Below are 24835 nucleotides of genomic sequence, written 5' to 3' on the forward strand. Positions count from 1 at the left end.
TTGGGATAGCCAACTTTAAAGCAATATGATTGCACCTTATCTTAACTTCACCCAAAAACCTCAACAAGGTAGTTATCTAGTAATATACACAGCACTCTGCTTTCCAACATGACCTAAAAAGCCATTGTTCTAGTCCCATTCCAGTCCTGCATTATGAGGAATGAGAGGATTCAGAGACTATAGGTATTTGCCCCAATACGATTATACAAGGGGAAGGGATGTAGCTCACTGCTCAAATCCCAAAGGAAATGTTTACTTGATAGCAGACTAGGTACTGCATCACTTAAAATAATTATGCTCATTTTATCTACTTTTTTTTTTTTTAAGAACAGCCTCACAGGGCTGTAGATGGGGGTGAAGATTGACCATCAGTGATTTACAATAATGGGCAACATCTATCTTGGGTATGGAGCAACTGAGGAAGGAACATATTTGTGTGCTTCTCAAACTGGTTCTATACATACCCAAACACAGTAGTATAGAAGGATCCCACTGATTGTAGCCTTGGCATTGCACACTCATCTTTGTGGTTTCATCAATGAAAGAGTAGTTTTGATTGCAGTACACATCAATGACATCTCCAACATTGTATTCAGATAGCAATGGATGTACATATCCTTTGGACACTACTGGGGCACCACAAATATGTGGAGTAACTGTAACAAGAACAATAAAACTGCAGAAGATAAAAATTATTGTCTGTATAATATTAGCCTTGCTTTTATATAAGTTTGTGGCAAGAGTCAAGTTGTAATCAGAATATTATGTATCTGGATTTTTGAGCGCAAAACACAGTTTACTACTGATTCCTTCATGGCCAAACCAAGTAACCTTGTTCCATAGTACGCAAGATAATTTTTCTGAAAATTCTCTTAAGTGTTTTTTGAGCAGTCATATATGGAGCAGACTTATAAAATAACCACTTGATCAGTTGTGATGATGAGTAAGCAAAGCTCACATGCAATCAGGTGAAGAAGCGTGATCTTTTCAGACACAAATGAATAACCTACATCTGTGTGACCGCTGAGGCTACATATACTCTCTTTTAAGGTAGACATTTTAATAGATTCATGTGCAAGGCTGATTTCAGAATGTGCTCATACTAGGCATGCACATGGGAAGGTTCCAGAACTTTGAAAGAAGGAAACATTCTCATGTCATCCTCCTTGGCTGTCTAATCCATATTGGCTGGAATTCAAACTGGTGCTAAGGAGTTCACTCTGTCAGCACATTTCTGCTTGCCTGATAATGATAATTTCTGCTTGCCTGATGAAATTATCTCCCCTCTCCCCACCCCTGTCGCCCCCTGTCCAGGACTCCGACCACTGCACACAAAGCCCCAACATTGCCCTGCTTGAAACCCGTCCAGGTAATCAGCAGTGACACCAGCACCAGGAGGGCAGTTCCACTCAGTCACATGAACTGCTACTGTCTGTAACCTCACTGACTGAACTTGCAGCTTTGTTCAGTGACCTTATCTGGAGTTCAAAGGAAATGAAGTAAAACTAATGCAAATATGAAGATTAAAGGTAAATACTGGCTAACAACAGAGAAGATGTAAGGAAAATAGGTAGAAGGATAAGAGCTGCTGGCTGAAAGTAGAAGTAATGTGGGAGTGAAGATAGCTGACTGCTTCACTACCAGGCAGGAGTGAAAAACTGGTGCTAGGAGCATCCCACTTCCCTGAAACCTTTTCACTCCTGCCTTGTCCTGGACAAGGGTTATCACCCAACCCAGTGCTTGAATGACACCAGAAATAAATGTGTTGAATAAATATTTTTGATTTTGGGCTGCCTCTCCTTCTGCATTAGTGCACCATTTTTACAATACAGTAGTGCCCCGCAAGACGAATGCCTCGGAAGACGAACAACTCGCAAGACGAAAGAGTTTTCCATTTTCTGAGGTGCTTCACAAGACGGATTTCCCTATGGGCTTGCTTCACAAGACAAAACGTCTTGCACCTTTTTTTTTAAACCGCCAATGCATTCCTATGGGAAACCGTCAATACACATTGGTGCTTTGCAAGACGAAAAAACTCGTAGAACGAATTAATTTCGTCTTGTGGGGCACCACTGTAGTGTTCTCTGAACTTGGCCAAGATCCCTACATGAGACATAATAGAGAAGAATGTCAATATACACACTTCAGCTTAAAACTCTACATGATACATTATTTACTCTTTTATAACACAGCATTTCTCCAAGTTTAAACAGCTTCTAATTGTTGAATCATAAAACATAAATGTAAATCCTGTGATTTTTTTCAAAGTCTTACTTTTTTTGCAGGATGGCACTTTAGGGACCCAAGTACCGTTCTTCTCACAGAGAATGTAATGATTTCCAATCATGAAGTATCCAGTTTTACATTCAAGTGTAACACTGTTGCCATAAGTATAGGAATCTCTTAATCCACTTAATTCTATTCCATTTTGAACTCGTGGATTTTCACACATAACCACTGAAAGTAAGATTAAAAAGCAAAACTCCTTAAAAAATTGAATCTGTGCATTTCTATTTCCTTAAAGATGGGATATTTTCTGATGAAGCTTATTTTTAAAAATACTCTCCTGTTTTCCTGTTTGAATAATACTTTTGTAGTGTCTGTGCAGTGAAAATTAGTGGTTGTGAAAATTAGTCCATCTCCTGCCAGGGATCCAGATTATTTCCCCCTGTAATTAGCACTTGCACAGCTGAAAAAATACATATTCCCAGCAATCAAACAGTTATAGGGAAAACGAGAAATGTCAATTAATTCTGCTTATGTGATTGCCGTTGACACCTAACTAGCTAGCATCTCTTTGAATCAGGAGTAATGAGAGAGATACATTGGTGGGCAGCAGGTGAACAGCAATTCCAATGCCCTATTAAGAATGTGCATTCTGTTTCCCTCCACCTCTGGTCTACTTGTATATTTGACAATAAACAAATCATCAATGAAAGAAAAACTGCTATAAAAATGACCTGTGCATTTGGGGGGTTTCCCTCTCCACAGTGCTTTACCATCATTAGCAACAATATCACAAAAAATGGAAGGTGTTCCAATAAGCAAGAAAGTATCATTGCAATGGTATTGTATCACTATTCCAGTCCTGTTGTGAGATCCACCAAGAATGTCTGGAGGGACTGCACAGGAAATTTATTTTTAAAAATGAACAAGTTAGCAAATAAATGAAACTATTACCAGACAACATAGAAAAATCCAAAATATTGTTGTTTAAAGCAACTATTGTTGCTTTAAACACATTAACATTTCTTTTTAAACCATACAAATAATTACAATAAAAAACAACACAGCCCCAGACTTTTTATTAAAAGCAGTCAGTTCCCAAAAAGTATTCACCTGCCAAGACAACAAGGAGGGAGCCAGTCTAGTTTCCCTACAGAAGCAGTTCTGAAGCCTGGGAGCATCCACCAAGAAGCCCCTCGCCTGCATCCCTACCAAGCATGCCTGTGAGGGTGGCAGGACTGAGAAAGGGCCTCCCCATAAAATTTCAAAACCAGGCGTATTTATATGAGGAAATAAGGTCTTTCAGATAGCTTGGACTTAAGCTGTATAGGGCTTTATATGTCATAATCAGCACTATTAATTCTTCCTGGAAACAGAGCAGTAGCCATGCAGCTGTTGTGACAGGGAGTTGAATGCTCTCTATAACCAACCCTGATCAACAATCTGGCTGCAGCTCTTTGAGCCAGTTGGAAGTTTCTGAGCACTTTTCAAAGACAGCCCCACGTGGAACATGTTTCGGTAATCCAAATGGGATATAACTAAGGTATGTGTCACTGTAGACAAAACAGGCATCTCAAGGAATGGGAGCAACTTACTAGATTCCACAAATAAATTGTGGAATTTTGTGTTCCACACCAAATGGGAACAACCATAATAAAACAGACTCAAAATTGGCAGCGTTGGGTAATGACCAGAAATTGTGATTCTTTAATAGGTTACATGTGGAGTCATGGATTTGGGAATATTTGGGAACACAGACTACAGAGCTTCAAGAATGAGGCAGTAAACTTCACTCCATTTTCTCATTTATTTTCCTAGAATGAATTTCCTGGTTCAGATGTTAATAGGGAACTCTGGCTTATACCAGCCAGGATTGTCACATAGAAGCCTGAAAAATTAGAGTTAGCTTTTAGAAATAACCAGGTTTTTTTAATTAATAATTAAGCAGCACATACATTTACATGGCTCTTCCAACTCTGTCCAGGAACCATCACGACAGTAAGTGACGGTGCTTTTACCAGGCAATCTTACAGCACCATCTTTGCATTGGTATATTACAGCAAAGCCAATAAGTTCTTCATACACCTCAGAAAATGTAAAGTTTGGTAAGTCATCCATGTTGCAGGCCTCTCCACACACTTTAAAAAGACAATAGTTAAAAATGTTACAGAAAACATTGGAACTGAAAATGTTATTCACCACTTTGCTATATTTAATATTTTGTCATGTCAACAACAGAACAAATATTGGGGGGGTAATAACTAACAGAAATGAACATGTAACACTTCATAATACCCATATGAAAGTGTTTCAAAATGAGTGCATGAACTACTGTGTATTAGCAGACACCTTCAGTTTAAACCTCAGTCTCCTTGGACCTCCTCCTGTGTGAACTCCAGCAAAACTAGCACTGATGCTCCCTTATACAATACACATTTTCTTCATTTCAAATGAAGAGTTCCTGCTGGAATGTCCCCCAAAGGAGAAGGGCAAAGCAGTCCTAATAGCGGGGAGGAGGAGACATGTGCTGGTGCTACCAGGTATGTATATCTGCAATGTGGTAAAACAAACAGCAAAGATTTGGCCATGGACAAGTGAGGCACAGCAAACAAGAGAGAGAAAAAGAGAAGGTCAAATATTTAAAGTAAATGAATAGATCATATATGAAAGCAAAAATAAAACCAAAGTCCAAACACAATAAAACTTCCACAAAGTTTTGAACCGAAATGTATCCCACCAACCTATTACAAATATAAAACATTTCTGTTTCAACCCATATATGTATGCTGGGAAGTCATGACTAATTACTATTTCCAGCCTCAATGAAACAATGCTAAACAGATGAGCATGCACTTCTCACATATGTTGCTATACACATTTGATGTAGAAACATCACCATTTACAATGTAGGTCCAAGGCTATAATATCAAAACAGGGTTCTGTGACCAACAACACAATCCATGTTTACTTTAAAAATAAGCCTCACTCTGTTTCTCTGAAACTTAGTCTAATGTTGCTATGCATAGAATTGTAGTCCAAGGGAATGTATGGAATATTAGACTGAAAACTAGAAGCCAGCTACATTACATATATCATCCAATCTGAAATTGGATTACTGGACTACTATTGCAAGTATTGGTATTGAGATGCAATTCATATCATTTCCACAGAACTTATTTTTTGAATGCACTGATAATCAAACAGACTCCATTCAGATTTAAATAAATAATGAAGACATGGAATATTATTTAGGAATATAATTATATGTGGATTGTAGCAATGCTTCACTGACGAACTGGCATTTCAACATCAAAATAAATAAACAGGATACTGTAGCTGTGAATGGATACAAAATGAGCAAGGTTAACAAGTACCTTAACCTTAACAAGGCTAGTAATGGGTATAATATTTCCACTATCTGAAGCGTATGGCTCACAAAATCACCTGCTGGATATCACCAGCAAAGAGTGTTACTTCACTGTTTTTGAGCTCCCAAAGCTACTGAGCTCCCAAAGCTATTTAGATGGCCACTGAGAAACCAGAATTGGAAGGGGACTTGTTGTTGTTCAGATGATTTTATATACAACAATATATTTATTTTAAAAAATCAAAGTGGTGTTGCTTAACTCAGCAAAGCTTTTCTTACACAAGTTTTGCAATCATGCAAAAAATGGTCAACTCCATGTTAAAAGCTACAGGGGTGCCTTGCATACTCGTGACCATTGATGTTCATCACATTTCAACACTGCTTGAGCCTGCAAAGTTTTCAGCCAGTCATAATCTTTCTCTTCTAACCAATATGCATACCTGTAACTTCCTGCTGAAACCCCCTGCCACATAGAATCATAGATTGTAGAGTTGGAAGGACCGTGAGGGTCATCTAGTCCAACCCCCTGCACTGCAGGAACCCAACTAGATCATACATGGCAGACAGTTGTCCAACCTCTGCTTAAAAGCCTCCAGTTCCACTGTTGAACAGAAACTTATTCCTGATGTTTAGTCGGAATCTCCTTTCTCGTAACTGGAACCCACTGGGTCGGGTTCTACCCTCTGGATTAGAAGAAAACAAGCTTGCTCCATCTTCCATGTGACAGCCCTTTAGATAGTTGGGGGATGGTTAGCAAATTGGCGAACATCAAAGAAATACTTCTTCGGATTGATCCACAGAATAAAGTAGAACAGCCCCACCGCTAATGCACTATTATTGTGTCAATCGCCCTAAAAGACCCCTCTGGGAGGCACCAAGGTCTTCCCCATGCGTGCTTCCTCGGGAGTAAGAAAGGCCGCCTGGCAGAGAAAGCCCCCGTGCGATGTTGGGCAGGCCAATTGGCTCTGCCGACGGAGGCAGCTGAGTGGGACGCGGCGGGCGGCGCGCAACGCCTCGCAGCTGAGGAGGACGGACACCTCGGCGCCACCTGGCGGGCTGCGGGGGGACATCCGCGTTTACCTCAGGCGCCTCTAAAGACCCGCCCACTCGCGCGCCGCGTTTTGCGAAGCCTCTCTAAGCTCGAGGAGAGAGGGGGGAAGGCGAGCGGGCGGGAGGCGAAGGGGCAGGTGGCGGGGAGAAAGGGAGACTCAGCGGTCGCTAGAGGCCGCTAGAGGCTCCGTCGTCACTCGCCTGCCTTCCTCGTACTCACCCACCAGTCCCTGAGGCAGCAGCAACAGCATCGACAAACCCAAGAGCCGGCGAGTCCGCAGAAGCCCCAACAGCCGCAGCATAACGCCGAGCTGAGAAAGCGGCGGCGAAAGCCGAGTACCTCAGCTGCGCATGCGAGGTGGGGAGCGGGGAAGGACGTTGGGAGGGAGCTGCGTGGCCGCAGGGAGGCGCGCGCCGAACGCTGCTCCGCTCGTGCTACCGGCATTTCTGCTTGGCGTTAGAGAGGAAACAGGCTTCCAGTTCTTGGGTTTTGCCGTGGCTCTGGAAAAAAATAGAAGCAAAGATTCTCACATTGAAGCATCGTTGTGTGTGGGAAACGTGGTTGTCTTGGTTTTGTTGGTGTGTTTTTTTTACAGAGTTTTGAAACATTTTAAATAATTCCTTACCAGTGCAAACACAATGCATAATTTTATCGCGCTGTTTGTGGGGCAGGAGGCAAACCTCTCTGGCTGACAGGCGGCAGGTTATGACAGGACATCCGAAGTAATCCAAGGTTGTTATTCCAATGTTGCTTCTCCCTAGTGTTGTCTTCTTATCCCGGAATAGTAAAATATATTCCTTGGTCACATTTGCCAGGCTCCATTCATTTTGGTATTGAGACACTTAGAAACCTTGAGCATTTCAAAATTGAAATTCTATCTCAATTTTGAGATATAATGGAATATCTGTTTTATGAGTGTCTTAGTTAGGCAGACTGACTATACTGTAACTAGAAAAGCAGGCTATACATATTGTGGGAGAGAGGCTGAGGAAGAATAACGCTTACACCCAGTGTAGGTTTATTTATTATGTATTTACTAATTTGTTTTTGCAACCATAGCCACACATGTACAACAGGGATTGTTAAAAGTGGTGCCATTTCCCATACCTATTCCGCTGTGAACTCTTGGATGTATGCTATGAAATTATTTGGTTCATTACAGTTGTTTTCTGTGTAACAGTAGAAGCAACAAGAAATAAGAAGAACATGAAGCAGATGAATGTAGTTCAATAGATGATTCAACCATACAGGAGCAAGTTACTATAAAGATAGCTATGTGCTACCTCACAGCATACCCCTAAATCTATTACAATCCTGTGAGCAACATTTGCAGAATTATGGCTGCCTGCACACATATTTGATGCAGTCGCCGATAATTAGTTGCAGACTTCTTTGCTGAGCGCCTGAGGGCCCCAGTCCTGCCACTCACCACCTGGCCTAGGGTGGGCACTGATGAGCTCTATAAAGGGCTGCTGCCGCCGCTGCTGCTGCTGGGCAGAGAGGGCTCCACTTTGTTTTGTTTAAATTGCTGTTATTTTTTACCTATGTCATTTTAAACTGTGATACTAATGCTGTATTCTTAGTTTTAGATTTTGATATATGTCGAAATTGTTTTCCATTTGGTTGTGTTATTTTTTTGATGTGGTTTATTTATTGTTTATGGCTTTTGTAATTATGTAAATCTTGTCATGTTGTAAGCCGCCTTGAGCATTATTTTTAACTGTGGAAAGGAGGCATACAAATAAAAAATGATGATGATGATAATTAGTTGTAAAATACATGGCCAAGAGGGGGTCATGTCTGGGCAGCCCTGGACCTCCATTCACATTGCCCTGGCTTGTGACCAAAGACATTCACAGACTCTCTTGGCAAGGAATTATATTGGTTCTCTGGCCCTCGTCCCTTGCACCTTGGCAAATAGATGATGGCCGCCCAGAGCAGCAGAGGAGTGGCCCCAGAAGTGGGTGGGTGGGGAGGCTCCTACCCACTCCGACTCAGAATGAAGAGGCACAGTTTTTGCACTCTGCTGGGCCTGCGCCCTTCATGGGAGCCAACATAACTAACCCCTAGGTATGCCTTTGCTGGCACCCCAGAGAGGTTACTTTGGTGCTGCTAACGCAGCAAAAACAATGAGGGAGACATACAGCCACAGCAGGCATGGTAATTCCAATGGTTTGACCTCACCCCTGAAGGCACACTCTTCCATTTTCTCCCTAGACAGACAGATGCCAACCACATGGCCATATTTATCATCATACAGTTGCACCAGGGCCCAAGCCTGCAATGGGACCCAAACTCTGAGCTTTCGCTTAAAAAGAATAAGTCTCTGGCCCTAACAGGAGGAAAGCTATAAGGCAAAATGTGCAGCAACCCTTCTAAGCCATTTCTTTGAGGTAAACCAGTCTGCACCTGCCTTCCTGCAATGAGTAAAATCACAGTGAGTGCTAAGTCAAGTCTGAAATGTGATTGTTGAGTGAGTTATTGGACACAAGGCTGGGGTCATAATGAGCTGCTGTTTTCTCCCCTTTAGTGCTCTTTTCAGCTTCTGCCAGATTTTCTAATAATCCTTAGAATCTCCAAAATACCTACTAGATTCTCCCTTTGCCCTTCCTTTCTTCCTAACAACCAAGATGTATCTTTCCTCTTGTTTCAAACATGGGGCCACTACAGTGGTTAAGAAGGAGCTGAGGGAAAACAGGGCATACTGTTTGATAAGGTGAGCTGAAGGGAAATCTCAACTGCATCTCAACTGCAATCAGATCTAGCGAGCATGACCAATCCTCAGGGATTATGGGATTTGCAGTCCCAAAGTATTTGAGGGGCATGAAGTTAGGGGAACCTATCCTAGAAGGTTCCAAATGCTACCCTATGCAGACACAGAACCCATATGAAGGACTGCACAGAGATCACAAAGAATTCTTGAGTACAGATACTGTGGACAAAAATGGGAATGGATAAGATCATCATACTATGTTTCTGAGCCAGCTGCTCCTAGAGATAAAATGCTGGAGTTCAGGGATCTCAGGAATGCAGTTTTTATGTCCTTATCAGAGACTGTAAGTGAAGAATGCAAATTATTCAGCTTTATGATATATTTGCATGAAGGAATTCCTAAATTTAAGAAAGAGGTGAATATAAAAAAATGTAGACAATATGTAAACCAAGGGAACTATGTCAGCAACCTCAGCTTTCGATTTGCATAAAAAAAGAGTTAAAGGGTGCTTAACTTTCCCCAAAGCCTGCTGCTTCTCAGCTTCATATCTGTTCCTATTTCACACGTGTTCACTTTTTAGGCCTGTTTTAAAGAATTAGTGCGCAAGGGAATCCACTTCTTTCCTTCCTTCTCCTAAAATACCCCTTCTGAAGTAGTCTTTTTCTTTTAAATAATGTTGGTGAGGATTTAACTATGTGCAACTGCATCTAAGTTTCCATAGAATCTGAACCAGGCACTTACCTTTACCTGAGTAAATTAGGTTTAAAAGATACTGTAATTTGTGAACTGTCATACTTCCTTGCATGTGTGTTTTTACTAAATGACAAGAATAAGGCACTATTAGCAAAAGATTAAAAAAGTAGGTTTTAAAGAAACAATAGGTGGACACATTTTAAAGGAAGAAAAGTAGATCAAACTGAACAGTGTTTCACTGATACTGTTATTTTATTTTTAAGGTGATTATTGCCCTAGATTCAAAATCTTGCAATTTCAGAAGGGACTATTGCATAGTATGTGCCTTTGTTGCTTTCTTCATAAAACTACATGTTGTAGTATATACCTGTCAGGAATATTATGCTCAATCAGCAGGAGAAAGGGGCAGTTCACACAAAGGTTTACTGTGGGATGCAGCACTATGAGAGCCTACCTGTACAGTTGGTACAGTGGTTTTTGCTGAGCTCCTCAACAGAGTTCTGACTGTCCTGTAACATGTAAGTAAAGGGCCAAAAAAGGGGAAGGAAAGATGGGTCAAAAGAAGGAGAAGGAAAAGAAAGAGAATAATAAAATGATTCTACCCAGTTGCCTCCACTGATTGGCTCTTCATGTTGTGAATATTATGTGAAATCTGCCTCATACACTGTCCCTTGGCTCTGTTACTGAAAACTACCCACTGGAGAAGACTGGTTTGGTTTTCCTCCAGACGTCTGCTTTCTATCTGGTATTCTTGCTCTGTTTCTGCCTCTCCTTTATTTCCTGCTACTGCCCAAGTGACAACATTAGTGACTTCTGTGACTTCATTCATATGCCACGTTGTTCTCTTTTGGTAGCCTGTCGGAGAACAGAAGTGGCAGAGTAAATTTGATTAAGTCTTGGGATTATTATTTTTTAAATCACCTGGCATCAAAATTATATCAATGAACACGTCAGCTAAGCCTTCATTCTGGAGAAAATCCTTTCTCCAGTATCCATGAGACCTCAGATAGTGATGAAACTCAGAAAAACGCCTCCACTTCAGAAATTTGTGTATGGACAGGACCATGTACAGACAGGATCATCCTTTTGTACCTGGTCCCAAGATGTGAACAAGCTTAAAACAATTTGGAATTGTGTGTAGAAATGGGCTTGGAGGCATTGCAGTTTCTGAAGCACTGTAGGGTGAGAAACTGCTAGCTATTCTAGCTGGGCCTGATAGGACTTGAAGTCTATAAACATTTGGAGGACCAAAGTTTCCACACTCCAAAGGTGTTATGTACTGAAGTTCTCACCCTGGGCCAGCAGGGGGATACTGTAGATAGTTATGCAAATGAAGGATCGAAAGTGACATTCAGTGATTGGATAGTTTGTATGCAAATGAAGGATCGAAAGTGACGTTCAGTGATTGGATAGTTTTAGAAAATGGCAACAGTTACATTGTTCTGTAGCTCTATATAAGCAGGCTGACTGAGCTCCTCAGTTCAGTTCTGTTCCAGCTTACAAATAAAGAGCTGCTTTGGAAGAATCGCTGTGTCGTCTGATATGTTTGCCCACAACTTAACAAAAGGAACAACCAGTGACAATGCTGAAACAAGGGGCAACCCCAGCCTGCAACCAGGAGCCATGTGTCCCATTTCGCCACTTGAGGTGCAATAAGAAGTGCTGCCTGACCTCCTGCCGGTGGAAAAACAGCACCAGCATTGGCACCAATTGGCTTCACCATGCCTCATGTGTGGGCTGGGCAACCCCATTCAGAACAGAGTGAACACCAATGCCTAGGTAGATGAAGCATTCAGATACTGTAACTTGACCTTGTCTGGATATTCAGCAAAAAAGGGAAAATTAATACATTTTTGTTAACAATATTTGGTAGCTCTGGTTTAATAAAAAAAGTATATTGCATTTCCTTTAAAATTTCAAAACAGCCCCCATAGCAAGGTTGTGAGAATATCAATTTATTATCTACAAGGAGAGTATATTTATTTAGATAAAATGTTGGGGACCTTAGAAATGCAAAACAGAAAGGAAAATAGGAGTTTGGTGATAAGAAAACTTTTACCTTGATTGTGAACATTTCCTATAAGCCCATTTAAGTGTCAGGATCAATACAGGTAATATGCTTGCTAAAAAAGAAGAAGAAACACACACCACCATTCTAGTAAAAAACCCCCACAAAAGGTCAATAAAACTGATGCATAATTAAAAACAGCATAGAAAATGCTCTGCAAATATTACTAATAAACATTTCACACTTGAATGTACTTAACAATAAAATACGTTAAACTGTCATTTTGGTGGTCACAAGTCATTCTAAGACCAAACCACTTATTATTAGGGTGTAAAGACGGGTGATTTGTTGTCTTTGTTGTTTTGTTATGGGAACCTATCTGAAATAACTATGATGCCAAAATTCTAAAATTACAGTTTCACAGACAGGATTATTATGAAAATGATTCTACCTCTTGGAATGTTAAGGTAAAACTTGCCAGCAAATTTATTTGGATTGCTTCCATAGGGGGGAAATATGAACTGTACTTGGAAGTAAACTCCACTGAGTTTAAAGATGTATCTCAACCCACAGACAAATGATGAGCAAAGATTTGAGCATTGATGCCAAGCTTTGGAAATATGAAAAATTGTGCACACTACTGGTGCTTTGTAAATGTTTGGAATAAAATGTGTGTGTGTTTGTATGTAAACACACACAAACAGTCCTTGAATAATCCAGAGTCAGTGCAACAAAAAGAAACTCCCATTTAGGAAAAAAAATAGGGAAAACATCTAGAATCATCAACTGACTTTAAGCACTTTTAAGGCCCAATTTCTTAAATCTCTACAATGAAACTTCAAAATACTTATCTCTGGCTGCATAGTGCCTAGCTTTCTATGACCCCATAATATTATTGCCATTTTTCACATAGCAATGTTTTATACCATTTCATATTTTTTGCATATTAAATTGTATAAAATATCGGTATGTAAAAAACTATAATGCATCGCCATGTTTCCCCCATTCATTTTCAAGAAATTACATACCAGCTATAAGTAGTCTCAGGAAAACACCTAGAAAAGAGGGGGAAATGGTTCTAATAAGCAAACGTCTCAAAATAATACCTTGTAAGACTAATTATAGAAAGGCTGCTCATTCGGACTGGCAGCCACATCTGAAATGGCTTATAAACTGAAGTACTGCAGCTCAAGGTGGATTTTGTATCAGAGCTGGTGGATATGTTTACTTAAATCATTTTCACACACACATACACACACACCATATACCGTATTTTTCGCCCTATAGGACGCACTTTTCCCCCTCCAAAAATGAAGGGGAAATGTGTGTGCGTCCTATGGGGTGAATGCAGGCTTTTGCTTAGGCCTGGAGAGTGAGAGGGGTCAGTGCGCACCGACCCCTCTCGCTCTCCAGGCTTCAGGAAGCTATCTGCAAGCCTTGGGAGCCTGGGGGAGAGTTCCCGCGGGCTCCCAAGGCTTGCAGATAGCAGCCTGCATCCCGAAGCCTGGGGCGCACTGAGCAGCACGCCCCAGGCTTCGGGCAGATATCTGCAAGCCTGGGGAGCCTGGCGGGAACTCCCGCTGGGCTCCCCAGGCTTGCGGAGAGCTCCCCGAAGCCCGGGGTGTGCTCCATCTCAGGATAGCAGCTTGTTCTGAGGGCTGGGGTCGGGGGAAGCTCGGGGGGATTTTTTTCCCCCCTCTTTATTCCCCCCCCCCCCAAAAAACCTAGGTGCGCCCTATGGGCCGGTGCACCGTATAGGGCGAAAAATACGGTATACTCGATGGGCACTTCAAAAATTAATACTATATTAAGAAACCACATGGGTTTAAAAGAATAGATGTTGAGTTTACATGACTCAATCTCAAATCATAATTGTTTTTTGCTGTGGTAAGAACTTCCTTTTAAAATACTAAAGTTGCAAATATCTTTTTAAAATGAAATACTTGAGGATTATGCAAACCATTTAGATTCTCATAAACCGGAAACTTAATTTGTTTTGTTGCCTGTCAGCTATATCAGACAACTACTTCAGAAGCTTTTGAGAATGTATGTTGGGGTGGGAGAGGAAGTGCAGAAACTCTTGTTTGCTTTGCTGTCTGCCAATCACATGGAGCAGTTGGCAGGCAGCTACTTGAGGGACTTCTTGAATATGTGTGCACAGTAGCAGGTTTTTGCCTTCTTAGTAGTGGCACCCATCCTGTGGAATGCCCTCCCTTCAGATGTCAAGGAGATGAGTAACTATGTAACTTTTAGAAGACATCTGAATGCAGGCCTGTATAAAGAAGCCTTTTAACGTCTAATGTTTTATTATGTTTTAATATATGTTGGGAGGCGCCCACAGTAGCAGAGGCAACCCAGTCAGATGGGCGGGGTATAAATATCAAAATTGAAATGTGGAAGTGGGGTAAGAAGCAGCTGCTTGACATGGGCCTCAGGTGGATTTCTTGCTCTGAAACTGAAGAAAGCAAGGAAGCAGGTTTTGATTGTTGAATGAGGTTGGTTAATTTGTATTTGTATGTTGACTCATCATTTTTAAATTTTAATTGTGGGTAGACCCTGGTTAAGAGACAAATGCCCAGTTCCATTTTCTTAAAAGAGCCTTCATGAAGGTGTGCTGTGAAGTATAAAGCATTTCTTCAAATATCTGTAAATAGTTGCACCTCAACCGTTACCACTCTGAATGTGTTTTAGTCTGTAAATACCATTTCTGATAATTTTATTGGGTCTTGGGGTTTGTGAGTGGACAATTCAGCCACTATCAAGACCCAATTCCACATATAACTGGATATTAAATTGTCATTTAAACTAAATATCCATGCATACAAATATACATGTGTCAATACCCTAAAAGCATCAGTTTTAACTGAGTGCAAAATGTGTCACCATGGCTGCTGCATCATTAATGAGTAACCATCTGAACACAGAATTTAGCCCAATGCAGTAGACATTCCTGATCTGGCTATCCATGCTGGATGGTAACGGTTGGGACTGTTAGGATATTTCCGTTCCACCTTAAAAGGGGACAGGCTGTTGTGAGTCACAGCCTGCGTATTTCCTGTTCACAGGAAGTTTCTGTTTTGTATATAGCTGTTGTTTCTCTCTGTGTGCCTTGACACGCAGGCAATCAGTTAGTCATGTTTTTCTTTGTTCTGACCGACGCTGAATAAAGTTGTAAATAATGCTCTCCTGAGTGCATCTTTCGTTGTGCGAACTCTGCGAAAGGGCGTGCACCAGTCCTTGGAATGTGGACAGATGTTTCAGAGGCTTGTGTTGCTAATTGTCTGATACTGTGTTTCTACGGGAGGTTGATGGATCGTCCGGAGTCGACGTGGGAGTATGATGGCCTTTGTCTCCCTGGCAGTATCCCAACAACAGGGACAACACTAGTTTCTATGTCATGTTTCAAATGACCACGTCAAAATTCTACATTCTGACTAAAGAGATAACACCTTGTGATCCAGCACCAGGAAATTGGGATGCAAAGAGCAGTGCCTGTTCAGAAGTGCCTAGCGCTGACAATTTACAATATAGCCTTCAGAGAAGGTTGTTTGCCCCTGAATATCACCTTTGGGGTGGGTAAATTCAGCTTGCAAGATCTTCAGAGAGACTGACTAGGTACTAAACAAATATTACCTGAAAGATGTTATAAAAGTAAGAGGCAGAATAAAAATTCTCAAAGACTTCTGGAAGCTTGACTACCCATGGACTAGTGGTGCCCAGGATTCATTCCATATCCACATTTTGCTCTAGAGGGTTGCAGTCCAGAGTTCTACAACCAAAAGTACTTCTACAGCATGGTTCTTCAAGAGGTTGTGAACACCAAGGGCCACTTTATGGATGTCAATGTCTGTGTTGTTGGGAGAAAACATGGTATAGATATCTTCCGGATGTCCTGCCCTTGCTGACAAGCCAGAGGCTGGTCCAGTCTTCCCTTGCCTAGTGGTGCTTGTCAGTGATTTTTTCATGTGCCCCCTCAACTTCACCATTCAGGCATTCACCTTTAAACTGTAGCTGATGTCTTCCTACAGGTCTACATGGATAGGCATGGACTGTACCTTCAGCTACTACCACAGTTCAGCTTGGCTGCCTGTGAAAAGGCTTTGGCCATTTAAAGTTAAGGTGGAGGTCCCTCTATACCTTGCTAGATATGGATATCATTGTTGTCTCCTGTATCCTGCTCAAAAGCTGCAAGACGGGGGTCGGTATCCTTCTTGAGAAGCACCCTGATATGTCTAAGCTTGGAGATGAGATGGATGCTGTACCCATGGGCAGAGACCAGAATGTTAACACAGTTCCAGTTAACCGATGACAAGTATGCATGCATGTGTAAATAAAACCATATATGTTTTTGCAGGTACCACCATCTTAGAGGTATGCATTTGCACCCCCAAATCTCTCACCGGTCAGAGATTTAGCATTTATAACAGTATTTTCAGAAATATCATGCTTACTCAGAGCACAAGTTGGAATATTAGGCAACCATTGCTTCCCACCGATGTAATTAATCTTAGGTGATCCGATCAAAATATAGCCAATATCACATTGAATAGTAACTTCATCTCCAATGTTGTAGTATTCTTTCTCCCCATAGATTATTCTTCCATTACGGATAGAGAGTTCAGTAGTGTCTGGTGATGTTCTAGCTAAAAACAAAAAAAAACTATTAAAAATAATATAAAGCAGTACTAAACTGCACACAAAATAGGGGAAAAAATCATACTTGTGCAACTTGATTTTGTAAAATGCAGAATGTTCTATACAAAAAAAGTTAAGAAAACTTCCTGATATTATGTATAATATTGTGCTATTTTACATCTGTCAGAAGTGTCTGGGAGCTGCCATTAGGAGATCTGGAGTAAAGTGTCAACAATAAGCAGATGACACCCAGCTCTGTCTCTCTGTTCTAAGTGAACATTCATTCATAATCCAGGTGGCATTGTTACTTCTTTCTCCAGGGATGGGGCTAAAAGGAAGATTTTTAGGTCATGTTTGCAAAGCTTGGTGTGATGCATCCTATTAGATATTGATAGCTAGTTTGTAGATCCCTGGAAAAGGTTAAGAGAGGGTGCAATCCAGTTCACAGCCACAGTATTGTACCTTCTCTTTTACTTCTTCCACTGGTCAACTCTGCAACCCTGGCCTATTTGTCATGGTTCTAACCCCATCCCATTCTTGCATTGTGCAAAATTAAAGGATTCCAAAGTTGCAGCTTTTGCTCTATCACTCCAATGGATTTTTTCACTAATGATTTGTTTTTATATTAAAAACATTGTACAAGAACTGAGTGGTTTGGAATACTTCAATTTCAGGCCTTCTGCAAGCTGATGCTACTGCAGTTATCTCCACCACATTAATTGGAATATGGAAGTTACTGAGCAACTAAGTTTTGTATGAAACAGCACCTATTATTACTGCAAAGACTAAAGTTATAGGTATTGGCAAGAAGAAAGCTCATATATGGAAGTTGGGCAATCCCATGGCCAGCCACATTCATGTAAGCCACATTCAGCACTAACTTTCATGCAAAGGGACCCAGAACTGAATCTCTAATCAGGGACAGGATATGATGAGGTGCACACAGCAGTTGGCATACCACTAAAATAAAAATATCAACTGTAATTGGGATTAAAATATATCAATGCAGCCAATGTTCTGAAAAGCAAGTGAAAGCATTCGTGTAAATACACGTGACAGAAGTCTGTCAAATTGTACTTGGGGCGGGGTGGGGGGTGGGACAAGAACCAGGTTCAAATCCACAGTAAGCCATGAAGCTACCTAGGTGACTTTGGGCCATTTACTGTCTCTCGGCCTGAACAGCATCCCGCTGCTGATGTGCAGATAAAATTGGGAGACACAGACCTATGTATACCACCCTGATCTCTACGGAAGAGAGGTGGAATATAAATGTAATAATGAACAAAAAAAAGTAAACAAAAAACTGATGGAAGAATGAAGCAGCTTCAGAAGATGTCAAGACCACATATAATGGTGTGGGTGTGTCTGCCCATCTGTAATTTAGATAATGGGGAAATATCTGTTTTGAAGATGGCTTTAAAAGGAACATTTATATATTGATTTATATACATACAGAAACATAGTTGTATAGGAGGATCCCACTGATTGTAGCCTTTGCATTTTACAGTCATCTTTGTGGTTTCATCCAAAAAAGAGTGGTTTGGATGGCAGTAAACTGTGATGGTATCTTCAATTTTGTATTCAGATTGCAATGGATACACGCTCCCTTTGGGCATTACTGGAGCACCACAATTTTCCGGATAAACTATAACGAGAAAAATAAAACTGGAAGATATAAATGCAAGACTAATAATATACAATCTGTCACAAGATTCAAGATGCTGCCATTGTGTCAGGTACCTGGATTTTTGAGCAGGCCATCTTAACCGTTGGCGCTAGGGGTACATGGCACCCAGGTGCCGGGCTCTCAGGGGCACCAGGCCAAAAGTCTGGGGCTGAGAGTTGGAGTCCGGGGAAGAGCTGCCGACAGCCGGACTCTTCCCTGGACTCCAACGCTTGCCCCCGAACTCACTCCGAGCTGCCTGCAACAGAAGAGCCTGCGGCGCTCCGATGGGCTCTGCGCCGCTGAGCTGTCAGTTCCTGCCCCAGCTGCATGGCAGCTAACTGTTTCAGTGCCACGCCCAGAGTGCCATGTAACATGGCCGCTGCACGACACATCCTATTGCATGTGCAGAGTTGCAGGTTCCTTTGCTGGCTTTTCCACTGTTGCCACACACTCCCAGCACCGCCCAGCATGAGGTGCCAGTGCAGAACAATGGGGAATGCAAGTGGCAGCAGAGGAAACATCTCCGGACGCGATCTGCTCCGCGCCGACTGTAGGGATATCGCGGAGCGGGGAGTGTGCTCCCTCCGGACCCCACTCCCCGCTCCGCAATATCCCTACACCGACGGCAGCAACAAATCCTGATGAATAGGAGCATGCGGATCCCATCCAGAGATCTTTCCTTCACTGCCGCTTGCATTCCCTGTCGTTCTGCACTGCCCCCCCCCCATGTTGGGAAGCGCTGGGAGCAATCGCAGACAGCGGAAAAGCCAGCAAAGGAATTCACAGCTTGGTGCATGCAATAGGATGCGCCGTGCAGCGCCCACGTTACACAGTGCTCCAGGTGCTGCATGTGCAGCCAAAACAGCCGCCATGCAACAGAGGAGGGGAGGCAGCAGGCAGACAGCGTGGTGACTGTGCCACCTGACATTTTGTTTCCCCCAGCATGGAAACCCCCCCCCCCACTTCGTACGCCCCTGTGCGTGGAGTGCTGGCACCCCTGTTGGTTGGCACTTTGAGTCCCTGCATCCCGCAACCGTTCAAAGGTAAACAACAGAGTTGACAACTCTGGGCAACCTAGGAGCGCCGGGCGGGTCTTTGCACCCTGGGACTGTATATGCTTAAGACGGCCCTGTTTTTGAGCTCTGTAAGAAGGCACAAAACAATTTAACACCAATTACGTGATGGCCAAGTCATGCAAACCCTTTTCTTTTGAACACAACAGAAGAAAAGTTAAATTATTCTTAAACTTTTGTTCTTGAAATGTTTTCTGTGCAGTCACACATTGGGCATGCTTGTAAAACAAATGCTATTAGGCAAACGGGATAAGAGTTACCCTTTCAAAAACAAATGACTAACATCTATGTGATGAGTGAAGCTACAAAATCTCTGTGTAAGCTAGATTTCAATGGACTTCTTTAAAATACTGCACTTGGGAAGATGTAGGTCCTAGACCATTTGGGAAGGTATAGGTCCTAGGCCAGGAGTGGGGAATCATCCACTCTCCATTTCTCTAAGGAATGTTTATACCTGCTGGGGTGGGTATAAAGCCAAGGTTGGATTCACCAGAATTGGCTGAATGTGAGTTATCAGCAGCCAAGCTGAAGGTAACCAGCTATATGGCGATAACATAGCATGGTGAGCTAGCATGGTAAAGTGCTAGGGGATCTCTATAAACTTGGGTCTTTACAAGATTTATTTCTAAAACCACAAGAACTGAATTATAGTAGATTAGTTCATGATGCAGCAGCATCTCTTAGATTTTATGTAGCTAGTGTGTTTATTTTTGTCTTGTGTCATGAGACATTGAACAGTTTGTATAATTTGAATTGAACTGTCCGGGCAAAGAGTTTTCTGAACTGGGAACTCCAGAAAAGGCTGACTACTGGAAAACAAGAAGAACCTGACATTCTGCTCGATGACTCTGCTAGAGCCGTGCAGCAGACTCTGTTGATCACACTGCTTGAAGTTTGGTATAGTATCAACAAACGGATGGTGGGCCCACTATATCAGGTTATTGGCCAACTGACTTCTATAAGTCTAGCAACAGTTCATGTGATGGGGCGGATGCTGAACACCAGCATCATTCTTGCTTACCTGGCTAGCACTAGGGCAGCAGCAAACTCAGAGCTGCACAGGCGCACCAATGAGGCTTTCGCTGCCACTCTAGCAGTCCTACGATTGCGCACACACAGCCCCAACCTTGCCTTTGCTGCTTGTAACTTGGCTGAGCTGAACTTGCAGCTCCATACAGCAGCCTTTATGCATTCCACCTTTTGATTACCTTCTGCCTTGGATTCCTTAATTTTCTCCTCCTAGCACTGGTGAACTCCAGACACTACTTCCTACTATGATTTTACTTTCTGTCCTCCCCACTGGAGTAGACACATGCAAAACTAACAAATGTGTTTTCAAATTTGGGCTGCCCCTTCTTCTGCATTAGTGAACCATTATTATACTAATGTTTAAGCAATTAAAGCTCAATTGGTTCTCTGAACTTTGTGAGATATAACACAAAAATGCACCTTGGTGGCCAACATTCTTTACTCCTTTTTAAACATGCCAGTTCCCTATGTTTAAATGGCTTTTTATTGTGGAATAACAAAATTATATTCTAATCCAGTGCTTTTTTCAAAGCCTTACTCTTTTTGCAGGATGGCACTTCAGGGACCCAAGAACCGTTCTCCTCACAGCGAATAAAATAACTGCCGATTAAGAAGTATCCAATTTTACATTCAAATGTAATATTGCTGCCATAGGTATAGGAATCTCTAAATCCACTTAATTTTATTCCATCCGGAACTACTGGATTGGCACACATAACTGAAAGTGAAAAGTAAAATTAAAAAGCAGAACTCCTTACAAACTAGAATATTTACATTTCTGCTCTCTTGAGAATGGGGTATTTTCTGATGAAACTTATTAAAAATTATTCTCTCCTAAATCATTAATCTAGATCAGGAGTGGCCAACCCCTTTTTGGTCCAAGGGCTATGTTTACCATTGGCTAACCCAATAGCTGGAGTAATATATATTATCATTAAAAAAGAAATGTTTAGACTCACTTTATGTATTGGGTTACTATAATTTGTTCACCATTTATAATTGTGCAACTTTAGTATAATCACCTAAAGGAACAGCCACTAAGGGTCAAATGCATGTTATGACAAGCACACTTTTCTTTTAAGTGGTCTTAGAACTGGCCACTTTCTGCAGGAAAAGCAGTCTCACTAAGCTTCAATTCAGATTAGGATTGCAATGTGGATGAGAGAGTGGAGGTTTAACCCCACACCATTTCCCCAGGCCCACCAGCAGCTTGTCTTTGCCCCCTGAATACATTGTTTACTGCATGAAGCACATTTCTGAAGAGGAACAGCTTTTCAGACGAGTGCTTTCCTGTTTGAGGAATACTTTTGTAATGGTTGTGCAAGATTATTGGTTGATAAAATAAATCCATCTCCTGTGAGGGTTCAACATTATCTTTCCTTAAATTAGCTTTTGCACTATTGGGAAATCAGATTCCTAGCAATCAAACAGTTAATAGGAAAACATGAAGAGTCAAATAATTCTGCTTATGTGATTGTCATTGACAACTAGCTTAGCTAGCTAGCATCGTTATGAATCAGGAGTGCTGACAGATATCATGGCAGGGGCAGCAATTCCAGTGGCCTGCTATAAGTGCATATTCTGTTTTCCTCCAACATTATTCTATTTGTTCTTTTAATGTTTGGCTTATTTTCAAATATACATTTTTCTCCAGTGATTTCTCCTTCAAAAGGAAGACAAACTTGACAAAACACTGGAGCACTCAGGGAAGTAGGAAACATACACAACACATGTACTTATAAAATCCTATCACTGATCTGGACATAGCAGCACACAGCTTCCTAGCAAGTCAGTAGGCTTTTTTAATAGCATCACTGCAGATATAATTGTTATGAAAAGAAAATCAACCTCCACATGTGGGTAGAGGGAATTCCCCTCTCCACTGTGCTTTCCTGTTATTAGCAACAATATCACAAGAAATGGAAGGTGCTGCAATGACCAATAATGTCTCATTGCAATGGTATTTTATCACTATTTCTTAAGGATAAGTCCCAGTCCCATTGTGAGAGCCATCAAGACTACTTGGAGGAACTGCACAAGAAATTCCTAGAAAATTATTGAACAATTTAGCAAACAGGCAAAACTTGGATAGAACTGTTGGGAGTCTGGTAAATACGCTGCACTGATGTGCAGAGAGAAATAGTCTGGAGTGCATGTTGAGAGCACAAGAAAACCTTAAGGTTTATTACTTATGACAAACAAAGCCATCTTGAGTACAAATATTCCCCACAAAAAAGGGGTCCTGCAGGCACCAGGCATGAGTTGGCCACCATTTCTGTCACCTGCTGTCTTTGTTGTTGTTGTTGTTGTTTAGTCGTTTAGTCGTGTCCGACTCTTCGTGACCCCATGAACCAGAGCATGCCAGGCACTTCTGTCTTCCACTGCCTCCTGCAGTTTGGTCAAACTCATGCTGGTAGCTTCGAGAACACTGTCCAACCATCTCGTCCACTGTCTTCTCCTTGTGCCCTCAATCTTTCCCAACATCAGGGTCTTTTCCAGGGAGTCTTCTCTTCTCATGAGGTGGCCAAAGTATTGGAGCCTCAGCTTCACGATCTGTCCTTCCAGTGAGCACTCAGGGCTGATTTCCTTAAGAATGGATAGGTTTGATCTTCTTGCAGTCCATGGGACTCTCAAGAGCACCATAATTCAAAAGTATCAATTCTTCGGCAATCAGCCTTCTTTATGGTCCAGCTCTCACTTCCATACATCACTACTGGGAAAACCATAGCTTTAACTATACGGACCTTTGTTGGCAAGGTGATGTCTCTGCTTTTTAAGATGCTATCTAGGTTTGTCATTTCTTTTCTCCCAAGAAGCAGGCGTCTATTAATTTTGTGACTGCTGTCACCATCTGCAGTGATCATGGAACCCAAGAAAGCAAAATCTCTCACTGCCTCCATTTCTTCCCCTTCTGTTTGCCAGGAGGTAATGGTACCAGTGGCCATGATCTTAGTTTTGTTGATGTTGAGCTTCAGACATTATTTTGCGCTCTCCTCTTTCACCCTCAAAGGGTTCTTTAATTCCTCCTCACTTTCTGCCATCAAGGTTGTGACATCTGCATATCTGAGGTTGTTGATATTTCTTCCAGCAATCTACTTCTTATTTCATTAGAGTTTATTTCTAAGTAAGTGTGGGTACGATCACAACCACAAATTAAGAGCAGCTTTATATTTCTTATGTTTAAAGCATTAGAGTAACTTTTTAGAAATCACCAAAATAAACGAACACGTTTAGAGCAACACATACCATGACAGGGGTCTGACAACGGTGTCCAGGAACCGTTAATACATGTAGTTGTGTTAGTTTTATCATGCACTCTTACAGCACCTTCTTTGCATCCATATACTGAGATTTGGTCAGATATAAATAAACTGACCTCAGAAAAGGGAAATATTGGTAAATCGCCAACATCACAGGTCTCTGGGTTCACATAAAAAGACAAAGATTAATATGACACATAAGCCTTTGGAAGTAAAAATCCTGTTTACAGTTTCACTATATTTGTTCTAAAAAACTAAATATGGGATAATTATAACAAACAATAATAAAAGAAGAACACTGACAATGCAGTGAAAGTGTTTTAAGTTGAGTTCATTAAACAGTGTGTATTAGCAGACACCTTTCACACTGAGGACTCAATATCCTTAATCTTCTCTTCTGCAAGCTCCAGTGAAACTAGCTCTGATGTTCTTACACAGTTCTTGTTAATTTCAAATAAAATGTTCCTACTGGAATGCCTTTTGAAGGAAATGAGCAGAGCAATCCTTATGGTGGTAGATCTATCACAGTTTCCTAAGCCAGGCCCATGCAAGGGGGGCAACTGGGCACACTTGCCCCAGGCCTCGGGGGCTAATCAGGCTGGAAGGCCCTGCCAGGGGCCTGCCACACTTACACTGTCATGTCACAAACATCCCAGGCCTCCCAGCCTATGACAAGCTCTGCAAGGTTTGTGGTGGTGGTCCTAAGCCTTGTTGGTTTGTGCCGTCCTTAGCAACTAGTTTTTCTGAGGTGGGGTGGGGAGGTTTTCTCCAGTGAGAAGAAATTAATTACCAGCTCTCAGTCTAGCACAGTTTCAGATCTCTTTGGCAGCTTGTCAGTGGAATGGAGGAACCCAGGATCCTCATCCTTCCCAAGGAGTCGTCAATCCACCTTTGACACAGATTTTTTTTTTTTTTACATCTGCCGCAGGTCTAGGACAAAACCATCTTAATCTGATCCCTTTAAAAAAATGCTCCAGCTAACTCTTTTCAACTGGAGTTTTCCCACAGAAAATAAAGAACATGTCTCTTTACTCTCTATAACACTTCTCAAGCTAAAACCTCTGTAGCAGTTGACAAGCAGTAAAATACATACATACAGATCTTGGGCCCTCCT

At 41.7% G+C, this 24835-nt stretch overlaps 1 protein-coding gene across 5 annotated transcripts in view; it reads right to left on the reverse strand.

Moving 5' to 3' along the window:
* Positions 1-24835, reverse strand: part of LOC310679332 (C4b-binding protein alpha chain-like) — a 38626-nt gene that overhangs the window by 10360 nt on the left and 3431 nt on the right. For 3 of the 5 annotated variants that reach the window (XR_014512204.1, XM_083444501.1, XM_083444500.1), the window contains exons 2-4: positions 4182-4364; positions 2275-2457; positions 465-656 (exon numbers count right to left, since the gene is read on the reverse strand). Coding sequence is in view for 4 of the 5 variants with exons in the window: in XM_083444501.1 (XP_083300627.1) it covers positions 465-656; positions 2275-2457; positions 4182-4364 (558 nt within the window). In the remaining variant the exon portion in view is untranslated. Of the gene's footprint in view, positions 1-464; positions 657-2274; positions 2458-4181; positions 4365-10283; positions 10906-12109; positions 12174-13086; positions 13114-16509; positions 16702-18146; positions 18339-20999; positions 21180-23707; positions 23882-24835 lie in introns of those variants that run through there. The other 2 variants (XM_083444502.1, XM_083444503.1) reach the window with 2 other exon arrangements.

The sequence above is a fragment of the Podarcis tiliguerta genome (assembly GCF_965153285.1).
Source record: "Podarcis tiliguerta genome assembly, chromosome: 6".
NCBI classification, from domain to species: Eukaryota; Metazoa; Chordata; class Lepidosauria; order Squamata; family Lacertidae; genus Podarcis; species Podarcis tiliguerta.